This window comes from Sceloporus occidentalis, unplaced genomic scaffold (genome assembly GCF_023333645.1).
Source record: "Sceloporus occidentalis isolate IW3139 unplaced genomic scaffold, rSceOcc1.0.p SCAF_149, whole genome shotgun sequence".
Taxonomy (NCBI): Eukaryota; Metazoa; Chordata; class Lepidosauria; order Squamata; family Phrynosomatidae; genus Sceloporus; species Sceloporus occidentalis.
In genome coordinates, this window is record NW_028317129.1 from 2,015,042 (window position 1) to 2,029,693 (window position 14,652).

At 38.0% G+C, this 14,652-nt stretch overlaps 1 protein-coding gene across 1 annotated transcript in view; it reads left to right on the plus strand.

Annotated features, from left to right (window-relative positions):
- Positions 1-14,652, plus strand: part of LOC149280699 (putative ATP-dependent RNA helicase DDX60) — a 48,296-nt gene that overhangs the window by 20,186 nt on the left and 13,458 nt on the right. Inside the window, exons 14-26 of the mRNA XM_089500166.1 lie at positions 2,420-2,443; positions 2,585-2,719; positions 2,811-2,960; positions 3,705-3,824; positions 5,199-5,294; positions 6,427-6,542; positions 6,829-6,962; positions 7,228-7,337; positions 8,372-8,476; positions 9,444-9,572; positions 10,885-11,009; positions 11,936-12,079; positions 13,066-13,195. Of these exons, the coding sequence (XP_089356292.1) occupies positions 2,420-2,443; positions 2,585-2,719; positions 2,811-2,960; positions 3,705-3,824; positions 5,199-5,294; positions 6,427-6,542; positions 6,829-6,962; positions 7,228-7,337; positions 8,372-8,476; positions 9,444-9,572; positions 10,885-11,009; positions 11,936-12,079; positions 13,066-13,195 (1,518 nt within the window). The remainder of the gene's footprint in view (positions 1-2,419; positions 2,444-2,584; positions 2,720-2,810; positions 2,961-3,704; positions 3,825-5,198; positions 5,295-6,426; positions 6,543-6,828; positions 6,963-7,227; positions 7,338-8,371; positions 8,477-9,443; positions 9,573-10,884; positions 11,010-11,935; positions 12,080-13,065; positions 13,196-14,652) is intronic.

Sequence of the window (14,652 nt, forward strand, 5' to 3'; positions counted from 1 at the left end):
AAGACTGTTGTGTTAGCTTATGTGTGTGTGTATGGTGTTTTGTGTGTTACTATATGGCATTTGCAAGTCTGTATATCCACATGCAGTGTTAGGGAGCGTGTGTATTGGTGTATGGGGTTAGCATGTATGTGTGTTACTGTAAGGTGTTAATCTTTGTGAGCATATGATGATAACATACCTCCCAACATTTAAAAATGTGAAAGTGGGACACTTTTTTTTAAATCTCACGGAACTCACCAATACAAGCAATTACACTTTAAAATGTCCCGCTTGCATCCCCACTTAAAACACGCTTCGTTTTTGTCAGCACAGTGATGCATATTAAAAATGAGCGTCATGGGAAGTGCAGCAACAGTAAAGCTGCAGATGTTAGCTGCGAACTAAAATTCTCATGATTCTCAGCCAGCCAGGTGTCCACCATAATGTAGTCCACAGCAGCAGAGTAGTCTACAGCAGCAGAGATTTTTTTAGTTAGCCTCCCTCCCAGGACCCCTACACACTGCCTTTACACATACCTGCCCATAAACACACATATACACATACACTGCCTTTACACGCACACATATATACTGCCCTTACACACATATACACATACACTACCCCTACACACACACACATATACACTGCCCTTACACACACATATACATGTATACTGCCCTCACACACACACATATACACTGCCCTTACACACATACATATACATGTACACTGCCCTTACACGCAGATATACATGTACACTGCCATTACACACACACACATATACACTGCCCTTACACACACATATACATGTACACTGACCTTACACACACATATACACTTCCCTTACACACACATATACATATACATATACACTGCCCTTACACCCCAGCTAACAAATAACTATACTGCTCTTACACATACACAAGCTTACAGACACATACATACACATACACTGCCCTTACACCCCTTTCTCCCCATCTCTTACCTCTTCCTTCAGCCTTCTTACTTTTTCTTCCATCCTGTATCCTGCATCCTGTGGTGGGAGCACTTCAGACCTCATTTTACTGCTCCCTCTTCACTACGTGCCATCTATTGCTGTAGAGCGCAGGGATGATGCCATATCCCTGCGCTCAGCATTATTTGCCGACGCGTAATGATTAGGGAGCAGAAAAGCGAGGTCTGAAGTGACATACCTCGCGCTCCCTAATGTTGAGCCGATTAGAGGGAGATCGTGATCTCCCAAGTAGTCTGCAGGCTGCAGCTGCTGATCGGGCGTCTGTGCTCCCCCCGCAGCAGAACCTGAGGTGAGTATCGATCTCGCCTCACCCTGCCTCTGCAAAGCGGGACATCGGGACAGAGACCCAAAATTGGGACTGTCCTGCCTGAATTGGGACAGTTGGGGGGCATGCGATAGTATATGTGTGTTTGTTACGGTTATGGTCTGTTATGGTATGGAATGGGTAAGTGTATGGTGTTAGCATGAGTGTTATTATTTGGTGTTAGCATCTGTGTGTGTTATTGTTGCTTTGTGTGTTGGAGTGTAAAAGGTCAGCCTAGGGTTAGTGGTGCCTGGGAGGGGGAGAGGTGGAGAACAAATGTGTACAGTGGTAGAGTGAATGAGTGCTAAAGTGAATTTGCGTGTTAGTATGTATGCTTGTTAGTTATAGGGGGCCTTGAAGAAATACTGCACCCAGATACCACTAACCCTAGGCTTCCCCCTGTTCGCATAAGGTGTGCTTATGGGACCATCTTAAGGCGGAGTGAAGGGTGGATCACTGGGTGGGGCAATTGGATAGACATCGGCGGGCTTAGGAGGAGAGCATAGGGGCCAAGTGTTAAGCATGTACTGGGCCTCAAGATTTCTGATGGCATCCCTGAAACAAACTATAACTAATCCTGTCCTTTTAACCTATTATATCACTGTATATTCTTCTTCGGTTTAAAATAATCTAGCCCATAAAATATAATATATCAAATTTTATAGCACAATTTCTTTGGGTAAAAGAATTCCATACCTTTACTGTTCTTACTGTAAAAACCCTTGACATTGAGGACTGCCAAGGACCCATGCTGCCGACCATCCCATAGTAAACCCACAAACAAATACCAAATTTCCATCTCCTGAAAATGCCCCCTTTAAAGAATGACACAACACACTATTGGTATATGTGCACATTATTACACATTATACTATGTGGCTATCCTGAGTCAAACTTGAAGCAATGCATAGGTAGGATACATTTTAGTAGAATAATTTTAAAAATAAGTTGATTTTCACATAATTAGTCTAAAATAGGAGCTTTGACCATGCATGCTTCACTTTATAGATACTGCTATAAAATAAGTTCTGTGTTAGCCAAAAATCTCACTATGAATTCATATGGATCAAATATGATTACTTAAAAAATAAATGCATATATAAATATTAAAATGTTTCCAGGCAGCCAACCTTGGAGATAAGATGGTGACTAATGATGGAGATGAAAAGGTAACCAGACTTGAAAACAAGATGATAACCCTCCCTGGAGATGGAAAGGTAACTGACCCTGGTGATGGCAAAGTGTCTGTCCCTGGAGATAAGAACATAACAAGCTTTGGACATAAGACGATGAACAGAGAATATACAGTTGGAGTTGGTTCTAGTCGGTTCCAAATGCAGTACATGGGACCATACCTGTTAAGAGATGAGAGATCTGATCCAGACCCCAGAGTTGAGCATTTCATACCAGACACATGGCAGGTAATCAAATTTATTAGTACTATATATATGTAATTAAGCTTCTATTTACAATTAATTAAAAATACAATTTTTTTTTACATTTCATTAACAGAGAGAACTTCTTGATGTGGTTGATAATAAAGAGTCAGCAGTGATAGTTGCCCCAACGTCTTCGGGCAAAACATATGCATCTTACTATTGCATGGAAAAAGTCCTGAGAAAAAGTGATGAAAGTGTTGTAGTTTATGTGGCTCCTACAAAGGTAGGCTTTCAAAATGCTTGACATAGTCCCATCAACTCACAAATGCTAAATAGCTTGTAACTTTTCACTCATGCATCACTTTGTCTTCATTTTATATTTTAAATATTTTCAAATATTTTTCTTCATGTCTCCATTTGTAGTATGCAGTAATTTGTACCCCATATTTTCTAGTACTGATGGACCAGCATAGGACAAGCATGAACTATTCTAGTGGTAAAGGAGAAGGATAAATTATTAAAATATTTCGTGAGAGATGTAGGTGGAATCAGAAAGAGGATGTAAAATCCATACTAAAAATTCAGTTTAACAACAAAAAAAATTGTAAAGGTTATGGTATAGGTCGCTGCAGTTTTAGTTATCCTGGGGAGTTGTGCATACTGGCTGAGGCCAACTAGACATAGAATAGCTGGTTCTTGGGGCGGGGAAGCTCCACTATGCCAAAAACAAGGGCAGATAGTCTAATTAGCTTATGCTGAATTGTCCATGGAGATCCAACCCATTAGCTGCTGACTTCATAACCAAGCACTTAATAACGAGGGTAGTGGACCCTAGAGGTTGGTCCACTTGATTAACTGTGGTGTTGCATTTGGTCAAGCCTAAGGCAGTACCCAACTATAATGTTGATGCAAAAAACACAGACTGTACATATCTGGTGATTTCTAAATAAAATCATAAAATACTTGAATAACCAAATCATGAGCACATGTATGAATACCACATTAATACAATGTATTTAATTTACAGGCTCTGGTAAATCAAGTAGTAGCCACTGTAACTAACCAGTTCACAAAAAATCTGCCTAATGGTATGGCGCTCTGTGGTGTTTTCACAAGGGATTATCGCACTGATGCACTAAACTGTCAAGTATGTATACTGTAATGTTATGTAATGTCAAAATCACCAAGAAAATGTGGAATGCTGGTAATATACCCACGCTGACATCTACAGCATCCAATCCTCCTGCCTCCACACTTAAATGTTTTCTATTCGTAAATGCTGCCATAATATCAGGAGCCACACAGCCATGGCTCTGGGATTTTTACAACTGGTTCCTATATGTTTCTTTGTGTCATGGAATTTTTGACATTGTTAATTACCGTATTTGCTCGATTATAAGATGACCCTGATTATAAGACGACCCACCAAATCTGAATATTAATTTAGGAAAAAAAAAAAAGAAAAAGCCTGAATATAAGACGACCCTACAGGAAAAATGTTTTACCAGTAAATGTTAATTCATCTAAACAATTTTTTTTTAATAAAAGCTATGATTGAGAAAAATATTTTGGTTTTATTTCCTTCTATTTTCCAACCTGCCCCCCAGTTATGCACATCTGCCCCAGAAATTCCTTATACCCCCTATATGCCACTGTGCCCCATGATATGCCTTTTAACCCTCTAAATGCCACTGTGCCCCATGATATGCCTTTTTACCCTAAATGCCACTGTGCCCCATGATATGCCTTTTGACCCCCTATTTGCCACTCTGCCTCCAGAAATGCCTTATACCCCTATATGCCACTCTGGCATTTAGAGGGTTAAAAGGCATATTATGGGGAAGAGTGGCATATAGGGAGGTTTAAGGCATTCAGGAGGCAGAGTGGCGTATAGAGGGTTAAAAAGGCATTTCTGGAGGCAGAGTGGCATTAAGGGGGTTAAAAGGCATTTCACAGAGCACTCTGCCTCCAGAAATGCCTTATGCCCCCATTTAACACTCCCCCGCCCCCCCCCAAACTTACCGGTGCTTCTGGCTTCCCTGTCATGTAGCCGGGGCAGCGTGTAGATCCCACGCACTTACGCTGCAGCCGGAAGGAGGTGTGGCTAGCAGCGGGGGTTGTCTGCGTCCATCGCACAGACTTTCCCCGACTGTCATAGATCAGAGTTCCCCGCACCGCGATGGACTCAGACAACCCTCGCTGCTAGCCACACCACCTTCCTGCTGTAGCGGAAGTTGTATAAGCGAATTGCGTAGACATCTACACACTGCCCCAGCTACACACTGGGGACTCAGAAGTACCGGTAAGTGGGGCGGGGGGGGGGGGGAGACAGGAGGATCCAGGTCCCCTGCAGCTGCAGGGGATCTGGATCTTAGTCATCTCATAGTCAGACATATTTGAGGTCTGATTATAAGACGACCTCGAGCATTTGCTCTGAAAAAAACCTCGTCTTATAAAGAGCAAATACGGTAATTATATGAATATCTGTCCCTTAATAATGCATCTTTCTACGATCCTTCAGGTTTTAGTCACTGTGCCACAATGTTTGGAGATTCTGCTTTTGTCACCTCATCGCCAGACATGGATAAAGAAGATTGAATATGTAATATTTGATGAGGTGGGTATGTTTCTTATGAATATTTTCTTCAAGCATTGTTATCATTCAGACAAAGTTCCAGAAACTGGACATGATCACAAGATATTCAATGGACTTGAGAACTAAGTTGTTGTTAGATAGTTGTCTAAAAATTCTTCATATCACCTTCTTCATAGCACAATTACACATCCATGCTCACATACGCACACACACACAATTACACAACCATGCTCACACACGCACACAATTAAACACCCATGCTCATACATACACACAATTACACATCCATGTTCGCACACACACAATTACACATCCATGTTCGCACACATACAATTACACATTCATGCTCACACACAATTACACATCCATGCTCAGATACACAATTACACATCCACGCTCAGATACACAATTACACATCCATGCTCACACGAGCACAATTATACATCCATATGCACACACACAATTACACATCCATGCTCAAAGAATCACACATTCATACTCACATACAAGCACAATTACACATCCATGCTTACACAAAGAATTACACATCCATGCTCACACACACATAATTACACATCCATGTGCTCACACACACACACACAATTACATATCCATGCTCACACAAAGAATTACACATACATGCTCACACACACACACAATTACACATCCATGTGCACACACACACACAGAGTTAGACATACTTGCTTACACACAGACATCCATGCTCACACAGAAACACAATTACACATCCATACTCACACAGAAGAACAATTACACATTCATGGTCACACAAACAAGTACTTGTCCATTGCTCACACACAATTAGAGGCACAGGCCACGTCGCAGTTGCAAATCTTGAGACACTATATTGACTGGTGTTCAAAACCCTTGGTGTAAGTGTTAAAAATAAAATGGGTATAGCTATGCTGTGTATACCCTGTCCTTTGCTCATTCTCTATCAACCATCTAATAGATTTTAAACCCGCAAGAACAGGGCGCTCCTCTTCTGTGCCAGTTTGTCTTGACACGTGTTAATCTTACTGTCAATTTGTTTATTTATTATCTTTCTATTGTAAAATTGCCATGGAATCTGCTGGCACTCTTTAAATTAATGTAATGTAATTGTAATGAGTTTCTTATTTTAAAATACAAGGTTCACTGCCTGGGAGGAGAAATAGGGGCAGATGTTTGGGAACATATCCTAGTCATGATTCGTTGCCCATTCCTAGCTTTGTCTGCAACAATTAGCAACCCAGAACATCTAACAGCGTAAGTCATTTTTTACTTTTAGCTAGGGAACCTAGGCTACAACCTAGGGATGTATAAGGGACATTGGGGTCCAGGGGGTTTACACATCATACTGCTTAACTCAGAAGTTGAATATAAAACATTTATTTAAATAAAGTATTAATAAAAAGCTAAATTACTTTTAGAAAATGCTGCATCCACAATGATGAATTCTTAATTGCAGATGATGATGTTTTTTTAATATAAAAATCATATATGCCAGGTTTTATCTCAATTTCTTTTAATTACAACTACATTTATTGGTAAGGTGGCTTCAATCAGTAAAAACATACTGGCAGAAGAGAGAAGAAGTGATGGAAACCAGTAGCCTTGCTCAAATGCCTAAAAGAGGAGAGAAAAACCAAGCTTTGAGGACAAAAAAGTCTTACAGAGTTCGTCTTGGTAAATAGAAATTCTAAATTCATGAATTTTTTTACAAAAAAGCCTTCTGAGATTCACACACAAATTCAAAAGCAAATGGGAAGCTTTATTTTTCACACATTGGATATACAGTTAATATGTATAAGCTTATGTTGGAAAACTAAATGATGTCTATCATTTAAAAAATGATATAAGATTTTTTTTCATGTAATCAAACATTTAGATATTATTTTTGCAAACCATTAAACATGCTTTTAAATAATTGTATACTTTATTATTTTTTCAGTGCTGCATGAGAAGAGGTACAATGATCTTGAAAAGTATGTGTGTTCTGTAAAAAATTCCAACATCAATTTTGAGCACCACCACCCGTGTGCTGCATTAACTATAGATCATGTAAGTACAAAATAATGCAAAGCGGTATTTGCCACTAGAAACAGTGGTTCTTCTTCTTAGTGTTCAGTATGATGCAAGAATGTGAATAAGATTATATGTGTCTAAAAGCAAAAGTGTATGTACTGTACATAAAAAGTAAGACCAGAGATCAATTAATTAAAGAGACAGGCTATTGATGTTATGCACATTGATGCATATGGTACCTGTATGGTTCTAATAATTTCTTGTGATGTCACATTTGCAAAGGCATTTGGGTATTATGCAGAATTCTTCCCACGTGCCATTTGACCCTTTGCCTGACCAGCCATTGCAGTGCTTGAGATGCACTTGGCTGAACGTATCTCCTTGCACATGAAATACTCACTGCCAATCAGCTCTATCACTGGCTCGGTGAGAGCTGCAGGCGGGATTCTATTAAGACCCCCATGCACATACATGGAGCACAATCGCCAATCACTGGAGGAGAAAATAGTAACTGCCCTTTTAGACAGAGCTTTAGAACTTGATTAAATTTAAGGCACTGCTTAATCTGCATTTTTTATGTAAAAAATATAAACACAATATAAAGATATTTTTTGAGGGTCGTTTCTATGTTTTTGGTGCTACTTATTTTGACCAAGAAGTAAAATGTTCAAGTCAAGAGGAAGGAAAATATCCTTCTGTATTATTATTTCACTGAGGTGTCTGACCTCAGAACCCTGAACTCATAGAAGTTTGGGTTTAATTAATTACCGCATTATTATAAGATTATATTTATATAATTATATTTTTGAAAGCATTAACAAACTACCGTATTAAGCATACTACAAAAATAAACATACTACAAAAATATTGTGTGGAATTTAGTTATTTTCTTATTCATAGTTATATATTTACTCAGGTTCCAAAAACAAGTTAATCTAGTTCCGAGTATTCCGAGTATCTATTTTTGCTGATCCATATGAAGGCATAAAAAAACCCAAAATGGAACATATATCCAACATTGTCCCATTGTTTCAACTTGTGTTGAGTAACACATACATTCCATAATTTAGATAAAGAAATATGGCATTCCAAAGGATTTGACTTTCTCTCCAAGGGAAAATATACAACTATATGATGCAATGGTGAAAGTATGGCCAAGTTGGCCCAGGGCAAAGGTAAGAAACTGACATTTATTTTTTAGTGTTGGGATATTAGTATTAGATTGTGTTTGCAAGGGCAGTAAAAAAAGGTAGACATGTTTAAGCCATGCAGTCAACAGCTCCAAATTTCTAATAACAAAAATGTTATTTTAAGGAGATTTAATTTATCAAAGCCTGCACACATAGAAAGAAATAGCTGCTGAATTATGTATCCATTGTAAAAAGTTTTAGGAGTGTAATTTCATATATAGGAAATCCTAGGGTCTGACATAAACTTTTGAGTCTGCAGATATATTACCTGCTTTAATTGTGAGGGTTCCACCACGCTGTGCTTCTCCCGCAAGGCGAGAAAGGCTGATTTGGCTCTTTATAATGTACATTTAGATTTGTGACATGGCATTCGAGAAACCTCCCCATATTCTTGGAACTCGCTGGAGGCGACCCTTAAGTAATCAAAATGAAGTCAGAACCTTAAAAGTCTTCAACCCACTTGTAAACTCCCAGTTAAATGAATACAACTGATTGACAACATGAGAAATGCAACCAATATTTTCTTTCTATGCTCTGAGGTGTTTAGTAAAGAATCATGTGTATTTCTGAAAGCTTTAGACATCGTTAAGGAGCTATTCAGATACGGTGAAAGTAATATTTTGTTGTCAAAGTAGATCACTACAAGTTACCCCAAGATTCAACATATATACTATGGTCTGTAATTTTTGGTCATTCCCTGTAAGTGCCATAATGGTTAGGTTTTTATCTTGGCATGATGCATTTGATGAACCATCTATGGTGTAAATTGAGATCTGCCATCTAAACAAAACTCCTCTGAGGTCCCAAAAGCTCATGTAACATTAAATCATTTTCTTAACCAATAAATTAATTTGTATACGGTCAATTGACACAGCTTGGTATTTGGTTTACACCACCTCAATAACAATAATGATCAAATACAATGTTCCAATGTAATTTTTTATTGACAAAGGAACTGGATCCTGAGGAGAACATGCATATCAAAGACAAAATAATCATTACAAAAAATGAGTCAAGCAAATATGAAGAAGAACTGAAGACAGAATTAATTAACTGGACAAAAAATGGGCATGCTGAGAAGGTAATGAAGACCTTGTATTAAATGTTGGTACAGTATTATCAGCATATATCATATATTACATACATTTTGTATCTTAATGGACAAATTTCAGAATTCAGGTAGCCAGGGATTCTGAAAATGTACTTCTAGTGCCTTATTGTGCCTCTATATGGCTACATCACTGCATGACATCTAAAATACCAAACCTCCTATTTTTATGATAGGGCTTCTCAGTTCTACATAAAGTTTAGAGGCACTAATCAGCTTAACATAGGTGCGTTAACATTCTCAATTTGAAAGTATGCCTTGGTCTAAATGAAGAATTATGTCATAGGAAATTGATTGATAAAAAGGTGACATTACTAGGGCAGGGTCTCTTAAATTGTCAGATTCCACTACAAGCAAACACTGTTGCTGATAAGACAAAATACCACCCGCTGCAGCAGGTGCATGCTAAGGAGGTAAAGCTGCAGTGATAATGGGAAATGGAGTGCTGTATGTATGTTTGGGTATGGTGTTAGAGCGTGTGTTACTGTATGGCATCAGAGTGTGCATATGTTTGGTGTTAGAGTGTGAGTTTATGGATTTAGTATGAACATTTGCTATTAGCATGTGTGTGTGTTACTATATGGTGTTAGAGTGTGTGTTACAGTGTATAAGTGTATAATGTTAACATGCGTGCATGTGTCAGGATATGAAGTTACAGTGTGCATGTTTGTTAATCTATGGTGTTAGCATGAGTGTACGTTTTTATTTGGTATCATCATTTATGTGTGAGTGGGAGTATGGTGTTAGTGTGAGTGTGTGTGTTGTCTTATGGTGTTAGAGGATCAGGGGTAAGCCTAGGGTTAGTGTTGTAAGGGAGGCGAGGGAGATAGTGCGTGTATGTTGTTAGAGTGAGTATGTGTTAAAGCAAGTTTGCGTGTTAAAATGTGTGTGTGTTTTTTATTACAAAATACACCAGTAGCCCTAGGCTTACCCCTGAACAGTGGATGAAGGATCTGGCTCCACCCTTTACTTTCCACAATATGAATGTGTGACACCAACATGGGTGCAGGAACATACTTTTGGGGGGAGTAGGTGAATGGATAGGAGGCACTATAGGCTGCCTGTGTGTTGCCCTCCTGTAGAATACTTTGCTGTGCATGAGCACTGTGGTTTCCATTGCTGAAGAATGATCTTGGGATCTGAACAGTAGTAAGATTTTTGTCACAGTTAGTAGGAAAAAAACAGTGACTAGTTTGGAATCCCTCATTTCAATGTATTTTTTTTAAAAGATCTTTCTATACATAATTAATGTTTAATTTTTGATTTATCTATAAATTTTCTTTAGACAGGTGATGTTCTTAAGCATCTTCAAGTTGCTGAGCCACCCCCTGGAATGAGGTGTGAAGAATTTTTTCCAAAACTTGTTGAAAAACTTATGGAAGAAAATAAACTCCCTGCGCTGTTTTTTGCGTAAGTTGCATATTTATATGTTTTTGTGAATATTTTTCATAAAAAAATTAAAACAAACTAAAATTACTGTATATTGAATATGACGACCCCCCAACATTTGAATATCAATTTAGAAAAAAACGATTTTTTAATAAAAACTGATTTTTTGTATTTCTTTTTATTTGCCAACCAGCTCCCCAGTTATGAACATCTGCCACATGGTTTGCTACTCTGCCCCCCAGATATGGCTTATACCCCCTATATGCCATTCTACCCCCCAATATGCCTTATACCCCCCTATATGCCACTCTGCCCCTATATGCCACTCGGCCCCCTGGTATGCCTTATGCGCAGACATTCACTAGCTGCCAGAGAGGAGGATGCCTCGCAGCGCTGCGAGGGATCTGGATCTATAAGACGAATATAAAAACCTTGTTTTATAATCGAGCAAATACGGTATATAGACAGCTCTTGTTGGGCTGTCTAAAGGACACTGTGGGCTACGTTCAGCAAAAGAGAAAAATGTAGTTTTTCATCACCCTGATATAAATTTCTATCATGAACGCCCAACCCAAATTAGATTCTCATACAAGGGGGCTCAGCTGGCCCTGCAAAGTTGTAGGGGGAGGTGTTTCAAAAGTCAATGATTTCAAAGGGAATTGACTTTGCAGTTTTTGGCAAAACATTTTTTTTGTGAAACTGATTGCAGTACATACTTGTTTTGGAATAATTAACCCCAGTCCAGCCCTAGATATGTACTAAGGGGAGTCAATATATAGACATCATATGGGATATGCATCTTGGGGATAAGTGTCCATTAAGTATGTTAAGTTGCATACTGGTGTTTTAGCTCCATGCCACACAATTGTTGGGCCACTTCACAGTCTATAATTGTCTTTACTGTTAATTTATACATTATGACAATATTTTTCTATCATTTTATTAAGGTTCAATAAAATTCGAGTGGAAAGACTGTCAGAAGATTTGTTGTGTTCTCTAACTGAGATATCTGAAGCGAAGCAAACAGTAAAAGTTGATAAAGAAATTAAGAAACTTGAAACAAAATCCAGAAAACTGAAAAAATCTCAACAGTAAGTACTGTACATCTTTTCAATCTGAATGCTTGCAGGCTTCATGTTATATGTTTGAATTAACTTACCTGAAGGTTGCAATGAAGAGCTTCTTTAAAAAGTTTAGACTATACTAAAATATACTAAAATATACTAGAATATACTAAGATATCCATCCATCCAACCATGTGACCATGTGTACCTTGTTGCATGGGACAGTTCGAGAATTTATGGATCCCTCTTGTGTCTCAGTAGTTCCTTTTCTGGGACCACTACAGACAAATACTTACCTTAAGACATGCTGGAATGACTTAAGTAGCCTAACATTCCAGGAAACTTCCTCAGACGAGGAGTGGCAAAATCCTTCAACATACTGAGTATGGCCAGCAAAATCAAATACGTGTATGCCAATATGGGCATGTCTAAAAGCTTTTAAAACATTCTAAAAGTTTCTAATGCACTTTGGGATTTGAAGCACACAATATATGTCATTGTTTATTCCATACCTGCTTGCATGGGGTCCCTCATTTGCATATGCCTGCTACTTTATATGTAGCTTGAGCACCACAACTTGGAAATTGAAGGTGGAAATTCAAAATTACTGTCTGATTCTTCTTGGTTTAGTTCTGTTTGATATCCTAGTATGTACACATGCTATGTCACATAACAGTCTAAATGGGCCATTTATTAGTGGCACGAAGAGGAGTCTGATCACCCAAGGGGACAATGTGCCCACTGGTTTTACTGCCGGAGAACTGCCTCACCCCTGGACCTGCTGTTGTAAGCCTATTGGCTATAATGTGAGAACAAAAATGAGAGCCATTTATAAACAAGCAAACACAATATAAGTAACATATCTAATTATAGGAGAGCGAAATAGTGTAGCACAGAAGCATTGTTGTCACAAGTGTTTTTGCCTGCAATTTATTACATTTTTAAATACTTTTTGATACTTTAATTTGATTAGACTTAAATTGCCTTAAAATGTTGCTTCTCTGCTTCATCAGATCATCAAGCAAAGAAGATGCATTGATATTAAATCGGACTAGTTATGAAATGTTACAAAAAAGACTTCAGAAGATTAATGAAATACCACCAGGTGCTACCTACGCTGATGAGACAAACATAGACAAAGAGGTGAACCTACAAACTATGCAATTTGAATCATCTTAACGTATTTTAAAAGATATGCTAGAATGTAATCATATCTCAATGTGCTGTATACACCAGAAAATGAATAGATTTACATCATATTCAGGCTAGTGTGTCAAAAACATATGAGCTTCATGTAATCTTCTCGAAATTCAGATGATACTAGTAGAACTCAATTTATTTATGAAACGGATAGGTCACAGTAATCAATTGAACATTTGACAACAGTGAAGTGATGTCTTAATATGCTAATTTGTCTAATCTGCAAGGGTAGATAATGGGGGGGGGGCGGCATTTTAAAATTCGCCCCAGGCGGCATTTTGCCTTGGGCCGGCCCTGCTAACACACAAACACTTATATCAGCTACAAATGTGGCATGTAGCTGACCCAGTGATAAATAAATACCACATATATTGTGGCACTCTGAGGTCCCCTCTCCACGTTTAAGTGTAGCGTCATGAGCTGACTAGTAGACGTTTTACTACCTCCAGGAGACAGTCTAGAGTAAAGAGAAAAGCCCTGCATTTAATGTTAAACATACTGGCTTGCTCTGAAAAAGAGAGAAAGCTGCGGATTGGTTACATATGAATCGACAGCTTCTCCAGCAATAATAGAAAAAAAATGAATAAAGTTCAATCATTGCCTTTAGGTAGGAACTGGCCTAATATGGCTGCTTATAATATGGCTATATTAAATAATATAATAATAATAAAGCTTTTTAATGTTTTAATATCATCAGTAAACTTTTGTTGACTTTAACAACTACCACCAGAATGCTGATGTAAGTTGTAATCCTCAAAAGCAGGTGTGTCAGAGATGGAAGAAGGTTGGCATACTGGCTGACATATGTAATTTTTACCTGTATTTTTTTCATCATTACAGAATTTGAACCCTTTCTTTATAGGCCTACTCTGCACTATTGTCCATTGTGGCCTTTATGGGCTGCATGTGCAATCTATGTGTACGTGTGTTATTGTGTTTATTCTTTTATTCTGTAACATTCTTACACTTGCACATTTTATCCACTCTCATCGCACCCAGGCATCTATTCTCTAACATACATAATCTTTTCCATTGTCTTAATACTTGTTATATATACATGCATACGCCTTATTTATATTTTGATCTCTAGTTCGATTTTATTTCACACCAAACTATACACATCCGAAAGTCTTCATAATTTCCATTGAAGCCTGTAATCTCGCTTTCATTTATAATATCCATACATTCATTTCCAATTATGTTCTTTGATGACTGGAACTGCCGCGCTTGTATCTAAGTCCATATGAGGCTTCTTGTTATTTATCATCACATACTGATTTTTCCTTTGTTATATCTTCTTAATTTTTTACTTTGTCCTTCAGTTTGTCTTTCAGTTTTAAAATCAGAATCACTTTTCTATTGACTTATATAATATGCTTTTTTTCTGCATACTTTCTTAA